Below are 26133 nucleotides of genomic sequence, written 5' to 3' on the forward strand. Positions count from 1 at the left end.
TACTCCACAGAATACTTAATGTTTTTATTAATTATCAGATCATAAAACAATCAGAAAACAATCAACTTTGCTAGGGTTTCTAAATGATCACCGAGGTTAGGCAGTGCTTCAGACCAACCTTTCTGTAGGGGGCGCTAGTGTCGCTGAGAGCCGCTTCACCTCCGAACAGAAGCAGCGACGTCATCAGTATGAGGAAGTAAACAGAAGAAGCCGGTTGAGCGATGGCGTGATCCATCCCTCTTCCTTTTAAACAGTCTATCGTAATCGTTCAGCACAACTCCCTCATGTCAGATAATACATCGATAAGTGATCACATCATCTCTTCCTGCGTGAATGGAGCAGATGGTCCCGGTGAACGGGATGAGTGTGCCAGCAAAAATGTCATGGAACCGGACTTCGGCACGCCGACCCCGGGGGACGTAACAGTGCCGCTCCCTCCCGGGTTGTCCTTGAAAAATAAGTTAATTCTCCACATCGACCTGAACAACACTATCCTGGTGTCTGACGCTGTGACAGGACAAGGCACCGTGGCGGCGCTGGAGTCCTTCCTGACAACGGTGACCTGGGGGAGGATGAGCAAAGGTGATGTTACGCTGTAGGCCAGATTCATAGTCGACGTAAACAATAATTGTAACGTAATGTGTATGCGAGCGAAGTTCCGAGGCGCGTGTCGAGCATGTAGGGCAGGTTCTGTTGAAAGCCCCGTATCGAGAGCATGGAGGTATTATAATAAATAATACAACCGAGACTTCGTTTTCCGAGAAGCATGTGATCGATGACAAGCGAGGCCTCGGTCATGTGATCGGTTTAGTTTGAGATTCGAGTGGTCAATATAAAGAGGCGAGACCCACCAACTTTTGCAGGAGTTTGTTCAACTTTATTGCAGATTCAGGGTCCAGATAAATAAAAAGACACACCATATACGTTTCCCCTTCCCTTGGTTATATGCAGCACACACCGGTTACTAGAGGTGTGGCCAAATCGATTAAATCAGCAATGTTTCAGCCTCCGGCACTTAGTCTCGCGATGCCAGAGTTTCGGTGCGACGTGATATTGGCTGCTCTAAATTATCTTTGCCCGCAGGTGTCAGTAGTGTACAAAACATTTACGTGTGATGCATCTATTTGCGATACAATGTGTCTAGAAGATCTGTGTTTCAGAAAGCCTCATTTCACCATCACTAAGTAAAGGTAGCCACCAGTTTATATATTATTTATATTAAAGCAATACATCGCGGTCATCAACAGTCTACTCAGAAAGATAATACAATACATTGACATTTATTACCTTTTAAAACTCGCGCCCCCGGGACGCAGCATTCAGTCGAAGTGCGCATGCGCAACGTTGTGCTTAAACAACACAGTAGTAGCTAACTATTCTGATGTTTTTTTTATTTTTATGTTTCACTATGGGATGCGCTTGCGCGGACCCTACGGCGAAAGCTTTACACAACGTCTGTCCTAATTGGACAGACAAGCGACGCGTGACCCGCCCTCCCAGGTTATATACCTGCGTCACCGCGCCAAATGTCATTCTCGATCAAACTTCCTGAACCCGTGTATGTGCAATTCGGGTTAAACGGTGAAACATCTCACTCATGTTATCAGAGAACCGGGTTACGCCAGTAACCTTAAGTTCTCTTTCAAACATTCGTTTCGATGTTTCACTATGGGATGGATATAGATGGATATAGAACAGCTGAGGACCAACAGCCACGCCCCTAAAACGAACCGACACCCAGGACTGCATGAGCCACAGACGGCGCAGTCACATCCAGTCGGTAAAATCTGGCAAACGTGTGGGGTGTAGAACAACTCGCTGCTGCACAGATATCTTGCACCGACAAGCCCCTGAACAGTGCCCAAGAGGCAGCCATCCCCCGAGTAGAATGCGCCCTGAGGCCAGCCGGGGGATGCATACTCTTGCTTTCATAAGCCATAGAAATAGCGTCCACAATCCAGTGCGACAGCCTCTGGCTGGAAATAGGCTTCCCCACACAGGTAGGAGCCCATGAGACAAAGAGCTGGGAGCTCTGTCTAATAGCACTGGTGCTGTCCATGTATGCGCGTAAAGCACGCACGGGACACAGGCAATTGAGCCTCCGGTCCTCAGGCGAGGAGAAAGGAGGGGGGCGAAAAGCCTGTAGTTCCACAGTCATACCGGTGGGAGCGGACATGACTTTGGGCATGAACGCAGGATTAAGACGCAGGTTAACTCTTGATAACCCAGCACCAAAATCCATGCACATTGGGCTGACAGATCACTCACGTGTTTAGCTGAGGACAGAGCCAACAGCAGCGCTGTCTTAAGTGTCAAAACCTTCATGTCAACGCTCTCCAGCGGCTCAAAGGGCTGAGTAGAGAGCGCACCCAACACAGTGGAGAGGTCCCAGGACGGAGTCACGGGCTTAGATACAGGACATGAGCGAAGCGCACCCTTCATGAACCAACGCACCAGCGGGTCCTCGCCCAGAGTGGAGGAACCAAAGCCTGCGTGATGGGCAGAGATGGCCGCCAAGTATACCTTAACGGTACTGGCGGACAGGCCCTTGTCCAGTAACGATTGCAAAAAGCACAAAACTTTTGCAGCGGAACACTGAAAAGAGATAATGTGCTGTTCAGCGCACCATCTCTCAAACACGCCATTTAATGGAGTACTGCGCCCGCATAGTCGGTGTCCTGGCGTTAAGCATGGTATCGATCACACCCGGTGTGAGTTCACTTATGTCCACGTTCAATCGCCGACAAGCGAGGCCCACAGGGCCGAACGGGTCAGTCGGAGAGAGAACATCCACCCGCGCGTCAGGTTCACACGCATGGGAATGGACCAGGTCGGTCCGCACCGCCACAGGCTGTTTACTATATGAGTGATCCATGCTCACATTCAGCCCCGGACAGGCCAAGCCCACAGGGCCAGTCGGTCCGGATGAGGATGAAACACCTGCTCTGTGCCTGGGACACAAGGTCCCTGTGTAACGGGAGAGCCAAGGCTGCCCTGAGAGTAGCTGACTGATTTCCGCCAGCCACGGTCTGCCCGACCAGCACGGCGCGATCAGAATCAGTGACAAGCCCCCCTCCCAAACTCTGGTCAGAACTTGAGTGATCAGGGCAATTGGGGGGAAAGCGTACAGGAGCACGTTCGGCCATGGGTGAGCTAGTGCGTCTATTCCGAGGGGCGCATCGTTGTTCAGAGAGAAGAACAGGGGACAGAGCGCATTTGCGCTTGACGCAAAGAGATTCCCCGTTCCCCGTACTGGGGATGTCATCTGGAGAGCAGGTCTGGACCCGAGTTCTGTTCGCCCGGGACATGGACTGCGCGCAGGTAGGCGAGATGATGGCTGCACCATATCAGGAGCTTGTGTGCCAGTCTGCATAGAGCCAGAGAGCGAGAGCCGCCCTGACGATTGATGTATGCCACTGTGGTCGTGTTGTCCGTTCTGACTAGAACATGACGACTGTGTAACCAGGGGAGGAAATGCTGCAGTGCTAAGAACACCACAAGCAGCTTGAATTGCTGTTGGCAATGGCATGGCAATTGATGTGGGCTAGGCGGAGCTGTGTCGACCACTGCCCGTTCACCGCTCTACCCTCGAAAACAGCGCCCCACCCCCACAGGGATGCGTCTGTTGAGACCACTGTTCTGGTCGATACCGACCCCAGGGGAGAGCCCAGATCGAATAGAGTGGGGCTGCTCCATGGGGACAGGGTCGAGATGCCGGCTTGAGACACTCTCACTAGGCGAGGCAGGTGACGACGTGGGCAGAGGCGCAGTCCCCTGACCCAATGCTGAAAATCTCTCATCATGAGCAGACCCAGCGGGACCACCGAGATAGTAGATGCCATGATGCCTAGGAGACGTAGACACACCTTGAACTGGACCCAAGCCCCTAAACGGAACTGGGCCAGACACTGCTTGAACGAGACTATGCGTCTCTCTGACAGAGTAGCTCGTAACGTAATAGAATTGAGCCTGATCCCCAGGTATTCTATTGACTGAGCCGGCACCAGCGAGCTCTTGGCCAGGTTTATCCTGAAGCCGAGCGCAGCCAGGTGCGTGCGTGTCTGTGTCCCTGACTGCCTGCTCTCGTGACGGGGCACAGAGCAGATAGTCGTCGATGTATGCGAGGATTCTGATGCCCTTCAACCGCAGTGGTTGAAGGGCGGCTTCCACACATTTTGTGAACAGCCGGGGGGCAAGGCTGAGACCGAACGGGACTGTAAGGTAATCGTAAGCCACACCCCAATAAGCGAACCTGCGAAAACGTCTGTATGCAGGTATTATGCTTATGTGGAAATACGCATCCTGCAGGTGTGCAGACGTGAACCAGTCGTTGGGGCGGACTGAATGCAACAGAACTCGTTGTTCGTGAGCATTCTGAACTTGTACCACCGTAAATGACGGTTCAGGACCCTCAGATCCAGAATGGGTCGTATCCGCCTCCCCCTTTTCGGCACGAGAAAATAACGGGAGTAGAAGCCGCTTCATCTGCCTCAGGAACCACTTGAATGGCCCCTTTTCTCAGGAGAGATGAAATTTCGTCCTCCAGAACCGATGCCGACTCCCCTGTCGTCACTGAATACACTACCCCTGAGAATTGGGGTGGTGTCATGGCGAACTGTAGCCTGTATCCCCGAGAGACCGTGGCCAGCACCCACGGGGGAACTGCACATGCGCGCCAGTTCTCCACTCGCTCTGCGAGGGGACTCCGAGGCGGCGGGGAAGACGCCAGAGGGGCAATGGCGCCCCCTATTGGCGGGATGGGGAGTAGAAAGGGATTTTCTGGCTCTTGTGAACAAGGCCTTATAGAACAGGGCTTTATTGAACGAGCCTTTATTACATGTGAACCCACAAGTGCTTGGTGAGACTTTGAACTGCTCCCCGAGTCTAGTCCCAACCGGGAACGGGGAGGGAGCTGCAGGCTGGAGAGGAGACTTCTGTCTCTCCCCACGATACCCTCTGAGCAGCACAGTCTCAGCATCTTGGGCTCGGGAGAACCCTGAATCCTGGAACAGGGTTCCCCCGGCAGAGAAAGCTACTGCAGCTTTCTCTTGGCGGCGGAGCTGGGGGGAGGTCCGCCTTTAGCTGGCCGGCTAGTAGGAGCGCCCCCTTTTCCTCTCTTCTGCCACGGTGCCCCTCTCGCAGTGGAGGAGTCCCGCGCCCTTGGCGGCGCCGCCCCCGACTGGACCTGAGGGGGGGCAGGAGGAGCTGGGGTAGCGTTACTCCGCTGACCTCTATGCCCCTCCCGGCCCGCCGGTCCTTTCGGTGGAGCTGGTCTCGGCTTCCGGGGGAGGACTGACTGAAGGGCCTCTCCCTCCTTCTGCTATTTCTTCACTGTGGCCCGCTTGTCAGTGAGAGTGGGCCCAAACAGCAGGTGTGGGTGAACCTGCGCGTCAGCGAGCTGTGACTTGTCTTTCTCTGGAAGGGCCGTGAGATCAAGCCAAACCCTCCTCTCGCTCGCCACGGCCAACACCATGGTCCTCCCTGTGTACTGGGTCACGCCATCCAGAGCCCCCAGGGTATAATCCTGGATAGCGCGGATCTCCGCCAGGAGGGACACAGGCGACCGGCCCTCGCACAGCTGAGCCTCCAGGTCAACCAGCAGCTCCGCCTGGTAGGCTGCCAGGAGCACCACGGCGTTGAGGGCTTGTGCAGACTGGCCACAGGACCTATAGATGCGGTGATTCTTGCCAGAAGCCGCTTCCGTGGCTGAGGGGAGGTGTGACACGCGGGAGAGGTGATGCGCCACTTCTGGCTCCACAGCCGGAAGCTCGGCGAGCCCCTCCGCCTAGTCTGTCCAATTAGGACAGACATTGTGTAAAGCTTCCGCCGTAGGGTCCGTGCAAGCGCATCCCATAGTGAAACATCGAAACGAATGTTTGAAAGAGAACCGAAGTGAAACATCACAGAGGAAGCCAGAAAAAGAAAAAGACAATCTGATAACTTTACGACAGAACGACAGTGCAATTACTCGCAGAGCATGTAGGGGCGCAGTTCCGAGAAAACCGGAGATAACGCTTTGTATTGCTTTAATATTATTTATATATGTATATATATATATATATATATATATACAGTAGGACCCCACTCATCCGAACCCAACGGGACCGCAGGTTGTTCGTATCTCTGAAATGACTGAAACTTATGTTAAAATGCACCAAATTCAATAAGTGGTATACTTGTTTCATATAGACTCATAATAGACCAATAAATACTTAATTACTTGTGAAAATGCATCAAAATTGCAATCAAATAGCCAACTAAACTCATATAGCCTAGCCTATAATAGACCTACAGTAGCCTATAATAAAATAAACGAATTTCCACTTGAGTGCGTGCTTTGATCAAATACAGTACTTTATTCTCAAATGAGGCTTACGCTGCATCGATAGGCTACTGTATTCGCAGAACAACAGGGTATAGCCTAAAAACAACCCAACATTAGAACAATTAGAGCAAATGTGACAGCGGCTGGTGATTTGGTCCGCAACTCAGCAAACCCCGAAATGCGCTAGGGGGCAAAATAACTCAAAAATCTTTTCTTTTTTTTTTTTTTCTTTTTTTTTTTGTGTATTACCAAAGTTGAAGTTGTGAAGCACCTACTTACTATAACAGACAACAGTTTTAGGTTCACGAAATACGTTTAATTAGTCTGCAAACTAAGCTCGTTTTTAGCTGATTTCGAGCCGGGTTTGGGGGCGGGCAGATCGATTAGCATGATTTGGTTTCATTGGCTATTGCTTCCGGGTTCTCCGCCCCCCACCCTTCCCCAACACGCCGGCTTTGTTTACATTCAGTCCCAAGTTAAACCATGGATGCTACAGCTTTTGCTAAAGAGAAGACGGGGAAGGCATCCAGGACATGGAAAGAGTTTTAAGAGCAGCTAAAACTCCAGCAGAGCAGGACTCGTTCGTACACGGAGTTTTATTCTTGATGACCTGTGATACAGAGATGACTGTATCAACTTGTTGCTACCAAGCGAAACGTCGAACGAGGTACCAGATTCACACCACCGCCAAGCATTCTGCTTTGCTTTGGGGTAAGCTGATCTTTATACTATCTGTGCTGTTTACATTACATTAACGTTAGTCGTTTAGCAGTAGCTCCTTTCTAAACAAGTGACTAAGTCTAGCTAGCATAACAAAGGCACTAGCACTAACTAACAAAGGCTAGCTAGCTAACGTCAGCTAACATGCTAGTTAGCTGAGCTAGCCCTTTGTTCCTAAACTAGCCAGCGAGGCAGCTAATATCGAGCTAGGTAGCTATATATTATAGAGAGAAACAGAATGAGACACATACAGCTTTGATTTTGCACAACAGGTGAGAATACGTTCATCCTATCATGCATTAGCTAGTCTATTTAATCAACACATTCTGGTACTATTTTATCTATATGGAGTGCCAGTACTGTGGGCAATAGTTTAATGTACTTTCTTCCTTCTATTCTATTGCAGTTTTGATGCTGAGAGACCTGGCATGGTTGTGGCCAGAGAACACCGTGATGCACCGGCAGTCGAGTTTCAGCTGCTGCGCAAGCCTGATGTCCTGCCCCCCAGAAAAGGTCTTCTTCTGCAAGCCCCACCCAGACTGGACATGGCCAGACAGACGTATCTCTTTGACAAGATCAGAGAGTTCTGTTCTGATGAGGGACGAGACGTCACATGTCCCCCGCCAAACTCCACAGCAGCTCAGAACAAGACTGTCCGCTTGTAGATTCACTGCAGATCATCAGGACGGACAGCACTGCAGGAGAAAGGCCACAGCCTTTCCTGTTTTCCTGTTTGTATACTGAAGCGTTGCTTGTTCTCTTGCACAGACTTGCACAGACTGCATTGTTAGAATATTGAATACTGAGCTGAGTACTGTTGTTATTACCTTGAGTATTGAGCTGGGGACTGTTATTACTTTGTTGTACACTTGATCACAATGAACACTATGCACCTTGTCTATAAAACAGACAACTGACTGTACACTTTAACACTTAGACTGTTGCCTTTTTTTGTACACTTAACTACTTATGCTTGTACTTTATATCATGTATGTGACAATAAAGAACGTTAAATTTGAACTTCATCTTATATTGTTCTTAACTGCATTCACAACACAAGATTAATACTGACTCAAAGAGTGTGGGGTCATCAGTGAGAGAGCACCCCACTTGGCAGCCACTCAGGTAATACCCCAAGTTGACAGCCACTCTGACAGATAATGACAGATCGTCCAGTGGGGGAGTGGCTGGGGGTGGGGTTACCAGGCTATTGTTCACGCCCATTACCTGGCAGTCAGAGGTGTGAAAATGTTGGAGAACTTTGGAGGGAGATTTCTCAGCTAAGTTGATTTGGCAGTACTAGCATTCAAATAAGCATATCTTCTTCAAATATGTTCAGATTTCAATGTATGAGACCTCATTTGAAGCTTACAATCTGCACTTTCATAATCTGTAAAAAACTGAAAAATGAAAATGCCTAGTTGAGGACCAAATTACCAGCGGCGGTCACAAATGATAATCAAGAAATAAATAAATGAAATGACAGACAAGTTGTCGTGTCTTAGGCTATTGTAGCCTAAAAGAAAGTCTCTAAAACAACAGATGTAGGCTTACGTGGCCTAGGCTGTAGGCTATTATTTAACAAATACAGTAGGTCTCGTAGGCTAATCTGCATGCTCACAACACGTCTGTGTTTCTGAAGTCCATTAACTGGGAACGAAAAATGACTCGATGCTCCTCTGCTTCAGGTTGCTGACGCGCTTTCTGGCTACCAAAGAATGCAGCTCTCACGCAGCAGACTCGTTTGCATTTTGCGCTCGACATTAGAGTAACAAAGAAATGAAACGTGACAGTAGGCTACAGCCTACAGGCAACATGTAAGTCTACATACAGTTCTGTTTTTATTCACAGTAGGGTACAGTACTGTAATGAAAATCCCACCAGTAACCAGATAGCAGGCAAAAAAAAAAAAAAAAACGTTTTTTAAGCCTGTCCGGTAGACCGGGAGGTTCGGATCTCTGAAGTTCGGATGAGTGGGGTCCTACTGTATATATATATAATATTAGCTCAGGTCGTCGTCTTGTCATAGATTAAAACGTGGTTTTACAGAGGTGGCAAATGAATTCTAAACCGTAGTTTATGATGTGGAATCAGGACGTCTTTAGATAGCTACACTGTTGGTATGTCAGTTAGATTAGTATTCTCCTCTACTAATCCTAACCCATGAGGTCATATATGTGCTTATGTAACTAGGTAAATGGGAGTGGATGAGTGACTCGCCATCCCTGGCACCGCCATGTGAGGGCGCCGTCAGCTACTATTCCCAGTTTGGCCGGGTGGCGGGCTTCACCAGCTCTGCGGCGGGCCGGCGTTTCCGCGGCGTCCTGGAGGAGCACCTGGCGCTGCTGCGGTGGCCGGAGGGCTGGGCGGCGGACGAGCAGCTGGCGGTGAGGGGAGAGGACGGCCAGCTCTACCACTGGATACTGCCCTGCTTCTTCCAGCTGCTCAGGGACCTGCAGGAGGACGGACAGGACTTTGCTGTCCTGTTCCGGACCTTCGGGACCGACCTACCCCGCGTGCTGTCGGCCGTGTCCAGGGCCCTGACCCAGGGGAGCCACCCACTCTTCCCCAACCTCCCAGACCTGAAGGTGGGCGTCAGAGCCGGGGCCCCGGGGGGGAGGTGTCAGTCACTCACACTAACATCCATCCATTCTACTCTTATCTTCCGTTACTCCTTCCTTCCTTCCTTCCTTCCTTCCTTCCTTCCTTCCTTCCTTCCTTCCTTCCTTCCTTCCTTCCTTCCTTCCTTCCTTCCTCCCTTCCTTCCTTCCTTCCTTCCTTCCTTCCTTCCTTCCTCCCTCCCTCCCTTCCTTCCTTCCTTCCTTCCTCTTCCTTCCTTCCTTTCTCCCTTCCTTCCTCTTCCTTCCTTCCCTCCTTCCTTCCTTCTTTCCTTCCTTCCTTCCTTCCTTCCTCCCTTCATTCCTTTCTTCCTTTCTTTCCTTCCTTCCCTCCTTCCTCCCTTCCTTCCTTCTTTCCTTCCTTCCTTATTTCCTTCCTTCCTTCCTTCCTTACTTCCTATTCTGTCCTCTAGTCTAACCTGCTAAGCTGTAGTAGCTTGTAGGGATGATGTCACAAAAACCCATACTTCAATTCGGATTTTATACCAAATTTTAAAAACTGATCTGATCTCCATTTATTACACATTCGGTGGTTTAGTACCCAAACTCACAAACTGATGCAGAAGCAGACTGAATTTATCCTGTCAAATGGGAGTGAAAGGTGCTGATTGGCTGAAAAGGAATTCTGTGAATCAGCACTCGATTGCTCTTCCTCAGGACCCGGAGTGAGACTGAAGTTTGGAATCTGAATAGAAAAGTTTTGAATTTGAATACCATGAAGCGAATTTGAATTGTGAGAACTGAATATGGTTTCAGTTCAATTTCATTATATTACATTCAGTTTCAAACTTAAAGCAATACATTTTCTCCAGTTTTCTCGGAACTGCGTCACCACAGGCTCCTACACTGTGCACTGTCGTACTGTCATAAAGTTATCAGATTGTCTTTTTCTTTTTCTGGCTTCCTCTGTGATGTTTGGCTTCGGTTTTCTCACCTCCGCCATTATATCATTGCATGTTCTATTAATACATCCATGCATGATATCCATAGACTAGTTTTAAAAGGTAATAAATATCAATGTATTATCTTTCTGAGTAGACTGTTTGGACGATTCAGCTTACTTTTAGTAAATCTAATTGGAGAATTAGCACCAGACATGTTTGTAAAGGTCCAAATATCGCGATTGTTGCTTTAATAAATTCAATTTCAAATGATGCTATTCAGATTTAGTTTTTCAATGCAGTTATTCAAGTTAAACAATGCAAATTCAAATTACATGAATCAAATTGTGTTTTTTGATGCAAGTATTCAAGTTGAGCAATTCAATACAGTTAGGTTAGTTGAGATAAAGTTGAGATAAAGTAAGTTCTAGTCACTTGTGTTCTGTGTAGCACAGGAGTAGAGAGGGGAAGAGGGAGACTATGGGAGGGAGGGTGAAGAGAGAGCAGATGAGAGAGAGGAGAGGAGGGATGGAGGGAGAGGTAGGAGGAGAGATAGAAGTGGAGGTGGAGAGAGAGGAGGTGGTAGAGAGAGAGGAGAGGAGGGATGGAGGAGAGAGGTAGGAGGAGAGATAGAAGTGGAGGTGGGGAGAGGGGGTGGTAGAGAGGAGAGGAGGGAGAGGTAGGAGGAGAGATAGAAGTGCAGGTGGAGAGAGAGAGGAGAGGAGGGATTTAGGTGAGAGGTAGACGGAGAGATAGAAGTGGAGGTGGAGAGAGGTGGTAGAGAGAGGATATGAGGAGGGATTGAGAATGAGAGGTTGGAGGAGAGAGAAGTGGAGGGGGAGAGAGGTGGTAGAGAGAGAGGAGGGAGAGAGGTCACGTCAAGGCTTTGTTTTGCTTTGTTGGACATGGGTGAGGGGAAGGAGGCTGGAGACAAACAGAATGAGGAAGGAAACAGAAGGATGGGTTTTGAGAATCATGTCATTTAATTGGTATCGTATGGCAGTTGAAAATGCTGGTGTTTTCACATCCCTAGTGGCTTGTTACTGTGGAGTCCCTCTAGCCAGACAGCACAGCTGTAGTCGCTGGTTCAGAGTGCAGCTGTGTGAGCTGACTGAGAGCTGAGATACCAGACTCTGTCTCTGTCTGTCTGGGGGAGAACAGCTCAGTCAGAAACACCTTCATAGACTGCTGCTTCCAGCCCAGACCCAGGCTCTCGGGAGGGAGGAGGGGAGGAAGGAGAGGCAGGAGCAGGCAGGAGGCGCTGTGGAGAGAATGAGGGCTTGAACAGAACACATTCCTGCAGGGTGTGTGTGTAGGGGGGCATGCGTGTGTGTGTGTGACTCCAATTAAAGCTTTACCATCAACTGTCCTCTCCTCCATCCTCCTCCCTCTTTTGTCCTTCTCTCTTCTCCTCCTCTCCCATCCTCCATCTCTCCTCCTCCTCTTCCCTCTCCTTCTTCTTCTCCTCCCTCCATGTTCCTCCTACCATACCCACACTCCTTCTCTCCTCCTTTTTTCCTACTCCTTTCTCTTGCTCCCCTCTTCTCCCTGTTCGGGTCCTCCACCTTCTCCCTCTCCTCGCCCCTCTCTCTTTCTCCTCCTCCTCTCCTCCTCCCTCTCTCTTTCTCCTCCTCCTCCCTCTCTCTTTCTCCTCCTCCTCTCTCCTCTGTCCTCCTCCTGTGGTCCCCTCAGCTGAGTGTGGCCCTGGAGGCGGGTCAGCTGCGCTGCAGTAGGAAGGGGGTGGTTCTGACCCGGGCGGGCGAGCGCGTGTCCAGCCGGGACGGAGAGAGGGCGCTCTACCAGAACCTCAGCTCCGCCCACGGCCTGGGGGGCTTCCAGGACCATTTCGACTGGTACGGACACACACACACACACACCCACACACACCAACACACACTCACACACACACACACACCCACCCACACACACCCACCCACACACACCCACCCACACACACCCACACACACTCACACACACACACACAAACACACTCACACCCACATACACTCTCTCACACACACACACACGCACCCACACTCACACCCACCCACACACTCACACCCACACACACTCACATCCACACACACTCACCCACACACCCACTCACACGAGCTGATGAGCTAACTAGCACTATCTTTGACACACAAGATGCCGGCATTACGGCCGAGAGCAGCCAGCCACTTGCTACCTGTCCTAGCGTTTGTTTTTTATTGTTTGTTTTACTATGTCAAAGTATCCTCCAAACAAACCTGATCATCTACACATATGACCGGAGAGCGCTTTATGACATCCGTGCCTCAATGGAGAAAATCCCTGTTTGGTGCGAGGAGCAGCAGGTGAACCTGTCATCTCTCTTTACTGTTCCCCACGGACCCTGGAGTACTGACCGACGAATCCATCGGAGAGGCGGAGGGCGACGCCGAGGACATCGGGCCGGTGCAGCAGTTAAACGCAAACAGCGGGCTGGCTTGAATTCCGCGCCGTCACCCCCCTCCCCACCCCGGCCTCAGGACCGGCATATGCCGGTATTGACACCTACCTCGTCGGCGAGTGGAGACGCGCTGAAAATGGGACTCCTGAACCCAAGATCGGTGAAGGAAAAAACATCCATCCTGAACTACTTTATTTCCAGACAAGAGCTGTCATTCTTCTTCATCACTGAAACTTGGCAAGTCCCGGGAGATTATTCCGCTCTCAATGAACTCTGCCCAGCTGGCTGGAATTACTTTTGCAATCCGAGACGGGGTAAGACTGGAGGGGGTGTGGCCTTTCTATATAAGGACAAATACACCTGTTCTCAACTGAACTGACATACTTTTTCCAGTTTTGAGGTTCAGTTGGTGAAAATGGGCACAACTGACCCCCTCCTGATCATGATAATCTACCGCCCGACAGAAAGCAAGGTTTTTAAGGAGACCAAGAATTTTACATCTCAATTCTCAGATCTCCTTACTGAAATCATCCCTAGTCATGACAAGGTGCTGATCGTGGGGGATTTTAATATCCATGTGGATAATCCCACCCGGGCCTTTGAAAATGAATTCATGGATCTGTTTAACTCTTTTGGTGTGACCCAGCATGTGTCTGGCTCTACCTACAGAAGAGGACATACACTAGACCTTGTCCTCTCAGTCAACCTTCCCATCAGTGACATGGAGACTGTGGTAGCCCATGCTGACTGTGACCATAAGGCCTTACTGTTTACCTCATCCCTGTCCATCCCCCCTGTTAACACTAAATCCTCTGCGTGCCTCTGTCGGTTTATTAACACCCAGACAGCCCCTAGGTTTTCCTCTGCTTTCATGGCCGCCCAAAACAGCAGGGCAGGTAAGATGTCATCTGACCCAGAGGAACTCACTTCCATGTTCAGCACCTCCTGTCGCTCAACCCTCGCCTCGACTAGCCTAGTCTGAAAAAGCCAAAACCCAGAGCTATGGCTTGGCTCAGTGACACCATCAGAGTACAGAGAAGAGCCTGGAGACATGCAGACCGCAGGTGGAAAAATGATTGGGCTACAGATCTCTCTTGAGATTTTGAGGGAAAAGCAGAGAGCCTATCATAAAGTGGTAAAGGCTGAAAGGGCCAAGTACTTTGCCACCCTCATCACTAATAATGCACACAATCCCAGAGTACTGTTCAGGACTATCAATTCTGTTGTTCACCCCCCACCCCCACTGTCATTCAGGATCCATCCCCGGCCAGTTGCGAGGAATTTTTGTCCTTCTTTTCTGATAAAGTCATCCATCCATCCATCCATCTTCATCCGCTTATCCAGGGTCGGGTCGTGGAGGAAGCAGTTCCAGCAGGGGGCCCCAGACATCCCTTTCCCTGGCAGCATCAACCAGCTCTGCCTGGGGAATCTTTAGCCGCTCCCAGGCCAGTGCGGAGATGTAATCTTGCCACCTAGTCCTGGGTCTAGCCCGCGGCCTCCTCCCAGCCGGACACGCCTGGAACACCTCCCTAGGGAGGCGCCCAGGAGGAATCCTCACTAGATGCCCGAACCACCTCAACTGGCTCCTTTCGACGCAAAGGAACAGCGGCTGTACTCCGAGTCTCTCCCGGATGACTGAACTTCTCACCCGATCTCTCAGGGAGACCCCAGTGATCTTGTTCTTTCGGTCATGACCCATCCTTCATGACCATAGGTGAGGGTGGGGACGAAGATAGACCGGTAGATCGAGAGCTTTGCCTTTTGGCTCAGCTCTCTTTTCGTCACAACAGTGCGGTAAAGCGACTGCAGAACCGCACCAGCTGCTCCGATTCTCCGGCCAAACTCCCTCTCCATGGTTCCCTCACTCGTGAACAAGACCCCCAGATACTTGAACTCCTTCACTTGGGGTAAGGACTAATTTCCTACTTGGAGCGGACAGACCACCGGTTTCCTGCTGAGAACCATGGCCTCAGACTTAGAAGTGCTGATTCTCATCCCAGCCGCTTCACACTCAGTTGCGAACCTATCCAGAGAGTGCTGGAGGTCTCAGGTAGATGATGCCATCAGGACCACATCATCTGCAAATGGCAGCGACGCGATCCCCAGCTCACCGAACTGCAAACCCACCTCCGCACGACTACGCCTCGATATCCGTCCGACTTGCTGCCGAGGACACGGACACAGCTCTCGTTCTGGGTGTACAGGGATTGGATGGCCCTAAGTAGGGATCCCCTCACCCCATACTCCTGCATAACCCTCCACAAGACCTCTCGAGGGACCCGGTCATAAGCCTTCTCCAAGTCCACAAAACACATGTAGACAGGTTGGGCAAACTTTCAAGCCCCCTCCAAGATCCTTGCGAAAGTGAAGAGCTGGTCGGTGGTTCCACGACCAGGACGAAATCCGCATTGTTCCTCTTCGATCTGAGGTTCGACTATCGGCCGGACCCTCTTTTCCAGCACCTTGGAGTACACTTTCCCTGGGAGGCTGAGTAATGTGATGCCTCTATAATTGGCACACACCCTCTGGTCCCCTTTTTTGAATATTGGGACCACCACCCCAGTCTGCCACTCCTTTGGCACTGACCCGGACTTCCACGCAATGTTAAAGAGGTGTTTCAACCCAGACAGCCCCTCAACAACCAGCGCCTTCAGCATTTCTGGACGGATCTCATTAGTCCCTGGGGCTTTGCCACTGTGGAGTTGTTTGACTACCTCAGTGATCTCCTCATGTGAAATTGACGATGACCCCCCATCATCTTCCGGCTCTGCCTCGATCGTAGAGGGTGGATTAGTCGGGTTCAGGAGTTCCTCAAAGTGCTCCTTCCAAAGCTCAACAACCTCCTCAGTTGAGGTCAGCAGTAGAGCCCGACCGATATCAGATTTTTGGGTCCGATACCGATTTAGGAGAGTCTTAGCTGACCGATACCGATATTTTGGACCGATATATAAAAAAATAAGTAAAAAAATTACAATAAATCAGGTTTCCAGTTTCAAACATTTTTATGATTGTTATTATGATGATTATCGTTATTATTATTGTTGTTATAAGACCAAATGTCAAGAGATGGACATCAGTGATTCTTTTCAGCCTACAGAATCTAGCTAGCCTTGTTTTGAGCAGTTTGGAATGGAGTTGAATAGCCTACTAACTCCAACGGAGTCATGGGTTAAAGTTTTCCATCTCCACAACGGATTTCCGTCAATTGGACTTGAGAGCAGGGTTTCCGTTGATTTCAATACACCGGACAAATGGGAGATATTCCGGTCATTATATTAGGATATCGTCATAATAATATTATAGGTGTTTGTCGCTATGTAGCTGTCTATTTCTCACCCGATACGATGTGTGTGCTATAGGTTAGGGTTTGGTGATTGGCATGATGTGTGTGATGACCTATTTATTAAACTTCTGGTTAATGGTGCATTCGTTTGTGGTCGGACGTGGCAAGTCGCAAGTGGCAAAATACCTACCTCCGACCTGTGTGCATTTGAGCTATAGCGAATGATATGATGATGATATGATATTGACGTCAGCCGGCAACTGGGGGCTGAGAAACATATCCGAATTTGCAGGAAGTGCAAGTTCATGCGGCGTTTTATTTAATCATTCCTAGTAGCAAGTCGCAATTTGTCACCTCCCAGTTATAAACAAACGCACCATAATTTCAAGCGCATACAGTGGTCGAGTGATTATCAGTTGTAGGCTACTACCGAGGAGATCCTCTCTCCATGGAGATGTTTTTCCAGCGGGTGAACCACACTGCGCATTCACTTTATTTAGAAGTTTGTTCCATACACCAAGAGGGTGCGTTAAAGCAGTGCCAAGCGGCAATCAAGCGCGATGTGGCCTATAGTGGTGTCGACTGCCCTGTCATTTGCTCTGATATTGGTTGTGTCAGATTAATTTTATTCTTAATTTAGGTTTGTGTCAATGTGCCTCTGACAGTAGGCCTATTGCTCTCTTTCTCTCCCTGCGTGCCATTGCTCTGTGTGTGTGTGGGTGGGGGGGTTAGAGCGCAGGAGAGTTCTTAAGTGCAGCGCACAGTATTGTGGTGCCCTCATTTAGGCTACTGTAGTTTTCCTGTATGTTTTTTTTAATTTTTTTATCACATACAATGCCACTGCTCAAGAGAAACCTCCGGTCAGGGCAGGAAGTTTCACTCGCGCGGGCAGTCTTTCCGTCGTAGGATTTTTTTCCGCAATCCATGCGGAGTATAGTATAACGGAGAACAAGCCCCATTGACCGTCAGTGGGACACATTCATCTCTATGGTGGCCGGTTATACCCATAACCCATAACTCGTGGTCTGGGGGGGCGGTAGGCGAACAATTCAAACTGGTGGTTGTACAAGCCCTTTCAGGCATCATTCCTACTCGGCTCATATCAAGCTAAATTCGCCCAGACTTAAGTTAGACGCGCGCCTCTGAGCACAGCTTGCCATGTTTGTCTTGACTGACACGTTTTGTAGCCCTCCGCTTACGTTACAAGCTAACTAATATCATTATCTCAGATTAAAAGAACAAAACGGTGTGATGCATTCAATCACCATTTTATTTCAGCTGGTTATTTATTTGAGAATACAGCAATGTCCTCTGCAAATGTAGCTAACATTAGATCCATTTTCCCCTCATAACATCTTGCGGTAAGCAAAACTACCACCTGCCTCACGGCCACTTCATAATAAGCTTGCTAGCCACCTCAAATAGTTAACCAAATGTTACATAGCTCGATCGATAATGAGGATTGATAAGCAGTGTGGTCGTAAACTTTCACAGGTTCATTGCTGAGTATTCGTAAATGTTCCAAACTGTGTAGTAAGTTAGTGCACAAACCTTAATTTATTACCAAAGGCACTATCGGTAATGCAGGGCAGGCACGTCGTGTGTTGACTCTTTGCTGTGGATATGGGAGGCACGGGTGCTGCAATTCACTTGCATTAGAGCTCCCTCTACTGGATAATTGTAGAAATATCCTTTTTTTTTTTTTTTTTTACAGCGTTTACGTGGGAAAAATACAGGCGGAAATAATGTTTTTTAAATAGGGACATATCGGCTGCATATTGTCTGCATAACGGCCGATACCGTCGTTAAAAAGGTCTAAAAACAGCTGATATATCGGCTCTTCCGATATATCGGTCGGGCTCTAGTCAGCTTGGATACAGCAAGTATACAGCTTGGATTGTCCCCCGCTTTCCCTTCCTGAGGTGTCTGATGGTCTTCTAGAACCACTTTGGTGTCGACCGAAAGTCCTTCTCCATGGTTTCTACGAACTCCTCCCACACCCGCTGCTTTGCCTTGGTCACGGCCGAAGCCGCAGCCCTCCGGGCCAGTCGGTACCCTGCAACTGCTTCTGGAGTCCCCCGGGCTAACATATCCCGGAAGGCCTCCTTCTTCAGTCGGACGGCTTCCCTGACCACCGCCGTCCACCACGGTGTCCTAGAGTTACCGCCCCTTGAGGTACCTATGGCCCTCAGGCCGAAGCTCCCAGCCGCAGCTTCAGCAATGGAGGCTTTGAACACCGACCACTCATGCTCGATGTCCCCAACCTCCACAGGGATGCCAGAGAAGCTCTGCCGGAGGTGGCAACTGAAATCTCTCCGGACAGGCTCTTCCTCCAGACGTTCCCAGTTCACCCTCACTACACGCTTGGGTTTTCCAGGTCTGTCCAGAGGTTTCCCCCACCATCGAAACCAGCTCACCACCAGATGGTGATCAGTGGACAGCTCTGTCTCTCTCTTTACCTGAGTGTCCAAAACACATGGCCTCAGATGAGATGATACGATAACAAAATCTATCATCGACCTTCGGCCTAAGGTGTTCTGATGCCAGGTGTACTTGTGGGCATCCTTGTGTTCGAACATGGTGTTTGTTATGGACAAACCGTGACTAGCACAGAAGTCCAACAACAAAACACCACTCGGGTTCAGATTGTGGCGGCCATGCCTCCCAATCACGCCCTGCCAAGTTTCTCCATCATTGCCCCATTGTTGATAAAGTAATCAACATCAGAAAAAACATCCCATGTTCCACCCGGGCATAGCCACTATCCAGGGATGCTCATCCACCTTCCCCAGTTTTTGCCCAATCAACATCCCATCCCTCTCCAAGATGGCCGTCACGCTGAGGCCAGCCTCCTCCCCTCTGGACCCTGTCCCAGCTCCCCTCCTTAAAGAGGTGATCAACACTGTAGCACCACACATCCTGGCAATCGTCAACAGTTCACTGGCTACTGGTATTTTTCCCTCCAGCCTCAAACAAGCAGTAGTGCAGCCATTTCTCAAGAAACCTAACCTAGACCACTCCTTACTCAGTAACTACAGACCCATTTCCAAGCTTCCATTCCTGTCTAAGATCATGGAAAAGGCTGTCCTCAATCAGCTGTGGCCTTATCTCCAACATAACAACATTCTGGAGAAGTTTCAGTCTGGCTTCAGACCTGGCCACAGCACTGAGTCTGCTCTCTTAAAGGTATCGAACGACCTGCTACTCATCTCCGATTGCAGGAAGTGTGCTGCCCTTGTTCTCCTAGATCTCTGTGCAGCCTTCGACACCATAGACCACGGCATCCTCATTGACCGCCTCCAGCAGGCGGTTGGCATTTCTCATACCGCCTTGCTGTGGTTCAAATCCTACCTTACCAACAGAACTCTCAGTCCACATAGCAGACAGCTCCTCCAGACAAGCCAACCTCACCTGTGGGGTTCCTCAGGGCTCCATCCTCGGTCCCATTCTGTTCTCCCTCTACATGCTTGGTCAAGTTATTCAACGCCATAACATCTCATTCCACTGCTACGCGGATGACACTCAGCTCTACCTACCACTCAATTCTGATGACCCCGCTGATCTGGACCGCCTGAAGGACTGCCTGGTAGGGCTGCTCGATTATGGCAAAAATCATAATCACGATTATTTTGATTGATATTGAGATCACGATTATTTAACACGATTATTCATTGAATTTTTTTTTTTTTTATCAAAAGTTTTAACATTTTCTTAACATATCAAATTATACATTGACTTTGATAACAATTAATTTATTAAATGTTGACTTGCTTTTCTTTTTAACAATGTTCTTTGGATTAGATACATTTCTCCCATGGGAGACAGTATAGCTCTGCAGTGTAGGGTGCACTTGATTTGTGCAAAATCGTTTTATGGCGATTATTTTGTTTTAATGATCGTTGACAGCCCAGATCTTAATCTAGATTAAAATCCGATTAATCGAGCAGCCCTACTGCCTGGGCGACGTGAAGGAATGGATGGCTCAGAACTTCCTCCAGCTGAATGACAGCAAAGGGGAAATCCTCCTGATTGGCTAGATTCTGTTGGCCGAGGGGAATCCGATGTCCACATCTAAACATTTGATCAAGTTTACTAACCGCTAGATCAACGATAAGCCTATCATGCATCTGGGGTGAGGCTAACGTGTAGTTGTTAGCTAGCTAGCGTTAGTACTAGGCTATAGCCTAGACAAAGAGAAACAGATTACTTACACTTCCTGCATGATTTCCATGGACAGTAGGTATAGCTTTATCATTCAGGTTGAGATAACTTGAAAATCCTGCATTGTAGGCTACTGACCCAGGTTGACAAAGCAATCTGGAAAAAAATGGTGAACACAGACCAACAGCCTTTTAGGAACTTGAGCGGGTACGTTGCCATCAAAAATAAACTTAATCCACTCAGCTCTTCTGTCCACTGAGGTTGGGAGATGATGTAGCGATTTATGCTGGTTATTACACCCAAGAACAGAGCACTTAACGTATGCAGACATTATGCTAGCTTGCGAGGCCAGCAACACTGGAACCTTTATAGCCAGGTGAGGCAGGTAGGTGGAGATATTCAAACGAGGGCGTGATTATCATAATGAGTCTATGCTTCTGACGTCAGAAAAATAGATAGAATTGGGTGGCCCACTGGGAGCTGGGTTTTCTGCATTTCGCCACCCACAAAAAAATCAATGGGTTGTCTTACCTGATCGTTTGTGTGTTAGTAGGGCCATCAGAGACTCAAATGTATATGCAAAAACACTGAAAGGGGAGTTTTGCATTTGCTGTCCCCTTTAAAGCTATGCTATATAGGATTTTAAGCGGTTAAATATTTTGTTACCACTTTACATTACAGCTCGGTAATACCATAGTAATACCAGGGTAATACATGGCAATTACCACTAGATACTAGTAGTAGTAACCTGTGTAGTTACCAGGGTAATATGATGTTAATATCTAGATTATTACTAGGAAATTACCAGCAAATACCAGTAACTACCTGTTTCTAATTCTATGGTTATTATATCCTTCCTATTCTGAGTACTCACAAGCTCTCATTACGGCAAGAACTTCTGGGAACAAGCTATGATATTCGTTGACACCAATTAGAATCTGCTCGGATGCTGATTGGCCCGCACAGATAGTGGGTGGTGTGGAGAGGCTGATTTGGCTTCTGATTGGATATATTGGCTTACCTGGATGAAGACCTTGTGTGTGTGTGTGTGTGTGTGCAGGTGGGCCAGGAACAGCTACTCCCTCCGGGGGGGAAAGCCTCTGTGGGTGGATCCCTTTGACCGGCACGTCCAGCACATCTTCATCGACGACAACATCCGCCTCGACGACCACAACACCATCGTCCATCCCAAGGCACGCACTGCTGGCTGTGTGTTTGGAAGCGTGTGTTTCTTTGTCTGTGTGTGTGTGTGTGTTTGTGCTTGCACCATATACAATGAAATGCTCACTTGAGACCTTCTCCTCATGTAGACCACAAAAACAAGCAATAAAATAAAGTAATGCTAAAACAAGTACAGCAATAGAATATCAAATATAGAAGTATATGATATAAGAATACCAGACATAAGAATAAAACACATTGGGCCCGTTATACACAGCAAGGTGGGCAAGAAGCTTTCCTTCTCAAATTCACTACAGTAACCAGGGTGATGGATCGAAACTGTTCCTTACTGGTCCTTCCACCTGCCTGTGTTGCGTCCCCTGGTTGTTATCTGGTTGTGTGACTGGTTGTGACCTGGTTGTGTAGGTGTTCCTGGCCCCCGGGGGAGCGGAGACGCGGACGGCCTCCAGCGCTGAGCTGTATGACCTGTGCCTGGTCCAGAACGACCTGCTGCGCGGCATCTCTGACCCACGCTACCTCACCCAGAGGGTCCGGATCTGCCAGGAGAACTATGACAGGAACCTCCAGCAGGGGGCAGGCTAGGGACCCAGCCCAGCACTGAGGGAGGAGCTGCCTGGGGCGGAGCTGAGCTCACTCAGGCCTGGCTCACCCACAGAAGCTCATCCTGTTCTCAGGCCTAGTTTATCCAGAGGTGTTCTTCCGGTTCTTCCGCGGGGGTGGTCTACTGTGCCAGCCTGGTTCTGGATTGGCTGGTTTACCAGAGACAGATTAACCCTAGTCCCAGACTGGACAACATGTCAGAAAGACACTCTGCAAGCGTTTTGCTTGTAGATCAGGGTTATTCTGTCAATCCTGGGAACCAGCCCCAGGCCAGGTTAGTCCATTCAAACACCTGACTTCCTGTCGGAAGGTAGAAGCTCCACCTCCTCACATTGTTCCTCTCAGGGTCAGGGTTGTTCCTCTCGGGGGGTGTAAAGTCGGGATGTACAAGGGAGGTGTTTTCATGGATGACTCTGTTACTCATTATATTAGGAACCTGGTTCATCCTATTGTATTTATTTTCTTGTTTGAAGCATTTTATTCTGTATCTCGTGATCTAGAGAGTAGTGATGAGTCAGTTTGACTGCAACTTTTTGCTTTCCAGACAAGTGGTAGTGCAGTACACTATTGAACTGACCACCTGGGTCAGTTACACTGACTACTCTACTTGAAAGTACTTAAAGGAATAACATGGTAATTCAATATAACACTTTCCAGATATCTTTAGGCAACAACAAAACAAATGTGTTTAACTATTTCAGAATTCATCCATAAAAAATATTTTAAAATATGTTTTTATAGGTCTGAATCTGCCACTCAAAAAGTTCACTCACTCAAAACTGGGCGTGATTCATAACAACTGATTGACAGTTCTCTGAGCAAATGATCAACTGGAATCATTATGATTGACAGGCGTGTGCCACGTTACCATAGCTACCACCGCTCTGAGCTAGACAACACGAGCTAGATCGCGCAACAGCCAGATCAATAGCCATTTTTCTAGCTGCTAACCAGGGGCATTTACAAAGTCCTTAATATTATATTAACCCCCAAACATTATAAAGATGCACGCTACCTAACAGGCCGTATCCTCGAATTTGCATTAGGCCTATTTGGGAAAAGTACGATAAAGGTATAACGACGGCAAGTCTCCCCCACGACACCGAGGAAAAGCACCCTGCAGCCGGCCACGCAAGCTTGGAGGCTTGGGCTATTAGACTAACGTTATAGCTTTCAGCCAGCTACGAACAGTACCTATTTAGTCAAAAAATTGCAATTGTGGGTCTTGCCAGAAGACGGATCATTTGCACTGTGAAACCGACATAACATCCGCATTGTTCACCAGTCTAACGTTATTTATCTTAGTAGGAGTCCAACAAAGCCAGTTGAACACTGAAACGTTACTGTTCTGGGTTCAACATCTGTCAGTTGTGGTGATATAGGGAATCGAGCGGAATACCACTGCAATAACTGATTATTAGTCAGATCAATTAAATCATTATAGCTCATTTCACATACAAAGGCAACACAATACATTTTGCAGAAAGGGGCTGGGGATGTAGCGTACATATAGGCTAGCCTACTGATCCTACTAATATGTGGCAGACTGCATGCGTAGCGCAGCGATTCAACATAATCGATGAGTTTGGAGACAGAGGGCCGTGCACTACGACTCCGTGAGCGCAGCGGTCAAGGGGTATAGCCTACTCCGGGGTCTGGAGACTAACAGGTCATGCAGTCAATAGATCTCGTTTTGAATGTTATTGTAATGCCCTCTGGTTATAATAGAATATCGCTACTGGAGCTGTTTAATCCCAAAATGCGCAATATGCTTCCTGAAGTTGGGTCGGAGGTACTGGGATGATCAACATTATGTGGAGCAGATGCCACAGTGATGATTAGGCTTACACAACTTTCAGAATGTTTTGCAGAATTACAATTATTTGGAGTTGTAAATTATGAAAGGAACATAACTTGACTTAATATCTTCCCCTCCACCCACCCTGAAATGTAGTAATAATTTTAGCACAATAGCCTCTATATGCGCATCACAACGCTGCAATACAAGACCTTAGGACAAACGATTCAGTACACAGCAGGTGTGTTAGTTTGATCAAGATCTCAATGTGAGAATAAATAAATGACAAAAACCCGCACGGGTACTGTAGGGCTACGTCTTTATTTTCCGAGGTAATTGTTGCGCATACAACATGACATTCAATTAAGACATAGGCTACTTTCTCATAAAACAGGGAGGTGTTGTAACATATTTATAATATCATTAGGTGACATTGGCTGCAACCTGTCCCCCAGGACCTGCACACCTCCAGAGCCCTGAAGCGCGGGACCTGGACCTCCCGAGTCCCAGTATTGGAAATGTAGTGATCGGGCTACAAGAAAAGGGGGGAAATTATAAAAGCGATTAGTAATAGCATCGTTATTTTGCCTATGCAAAACAGCATAAATTACAACAATAGGCTATTTATCAGAAAGTCTACATTATATCGAATTAAGTTTGAGCGAGAGATTATCGGGAGATTCTTGTGGAGACAAACTGACTTATATCCAACTTTGACTTCGTAACGTTGCCTATTGTATTGGCCTATATACAAGCACGCTCACAACAGTTATGGTAGGCTATCGCTTCGGAAACCTTACAGCACAGTTTGCACCTGGTGCAAGTAAATTTTATGCCAGGGAAGAGTACAGTATGGTGCGCTGTGTTTCTGCCATTGCACAGGAGGGCTAACGTTACCAAAAGCAAATGCATTGAGAGCTAACGTTAGCATGCTAGGATAATTAACACAGCTAGCTGACATTCCAAACATTAGGCTAGCTAACGTCAACATGCTGGATAAAGACAGATAGCTAGCTGGATCAGACAGCTTTTTAAAAACTGTTGCCAATTACAGCTAACGTTATGGTTCGTTTATCTAACATTAGCTAGGTTGGCTATAATCAGACACAGAGATCATGGTAAAAACTTCCCAATATGTATGACAACCACAAATACAATTAGGCCTATAAAACGTACAAATTATATTAAAATAAGAGGTGGTCATCATTGAGACTGCAACTATTCAATTATTCTCAAGATGAGAAAGGGTTCAGAGCTGCCTTACCATTAGACCTGGTCCACGGCGATATCCTACGGGGGCCCATGTCGGGGATAATGCATTACATCTTAAATGGTGTTGAGAGACTTTAAGATGTAATGCATCATCCCCGACATGGGCGGCAGCAGTGAGTAGGCTAAACAAAGCGGAGAGCGCCGATTCGCCGGTAGAAGAAGACAGTCGATGCGCTGTGGATATAAAACATTTTAAGTGTACAAATTTGCCTTTTATTTGAAAGGTGGGGGACTACAAACTGTAGCGACTTAGGAGAAAAGGCTTTCATCTTTCCAACGATGTGTTTACTTTGGTGAGTAACGAAACAGTTTTGTCTGTAGACTCGGACGACCGGGCCGATGAAGCAATAGGCAAATTGCATTGAGAGTAACAGGGCGTTATCTGTATAGATATCGCCCTGGACCAGGTCTACCTTACCATGTTGGATAGATAGTGAAACGGCGCAAAGACAGCAGGTGCGGGAGCCAGACAGATTTCTGTTGGGGGCGGGTGTAGGGGAGTGGAGGCGGGTTTTTCAAACTTTAGGGTGACGTCAACAAAGGGAAAAACGTCACGAATTTGGGGCATTTTCACCCCGAGTCAAATTGGACTGAAAATGTTTAGCTTTCAGTTTCTTCAAAACTACAAAACGGATATATTTAATGTTTTTATTGTGTTTCTTCAATGTCCTCTTGTGCAAATAGCACTTACAAACTCCAAAAAAGTGAAAATGACCATGTTATACCTTTAAAAGTAACTGAGGTGTTTTGATTTGCTTCACAGTTGGCACTAAAGACTTTTCACTGGTCTTCTGTTACACCAATGTTATTACTATATACCAATATATCATGAGGGTGACTGACATATTATGGTATGGTATCT

The 26133-nt window shown here is 48.1% G+C and overlaps 1 protein-coding gene across 1 annotated transcript; it reads left to right on the forward strand.

Moving 5' to 3' along the window:
- The first annotated feature begins 343 nt into the window (after window positions 1-343).
- On the forward strand, window positions 344-25728 carry LOC311330094 (uncharacterized protein). The gene is made up of 5 exons (XM_084462066.1): window positions 344-582; window positions 9239-9633; window positions 12237-12397; window positions 21480-21612; window positions 22007-25728. Exons 1-5 carry the CDS (start codon window positions 384-386, stop codon window positions 22181-22183), a joined length of 1065 nt encoding a protein of 354 aa, XP_084318192.1. The 5' UTR covers window positions 344-383; the 3' UTR covers window positions 22184-25728.
- Window positions 25729-26133: the final 405 nt, after the last annotated feature.

This window comes from Borostomias antarcticus, assembly GCF_949987555.1.
Source record: "Borostomias antarcticus genome assembly, chromosome: 3".
NCBI lineage: Eukaryota > Metazoa > Chordata > Actinopteri > Stomiiformes > Stomiidae > Borostomias > Borostomias antarcticus.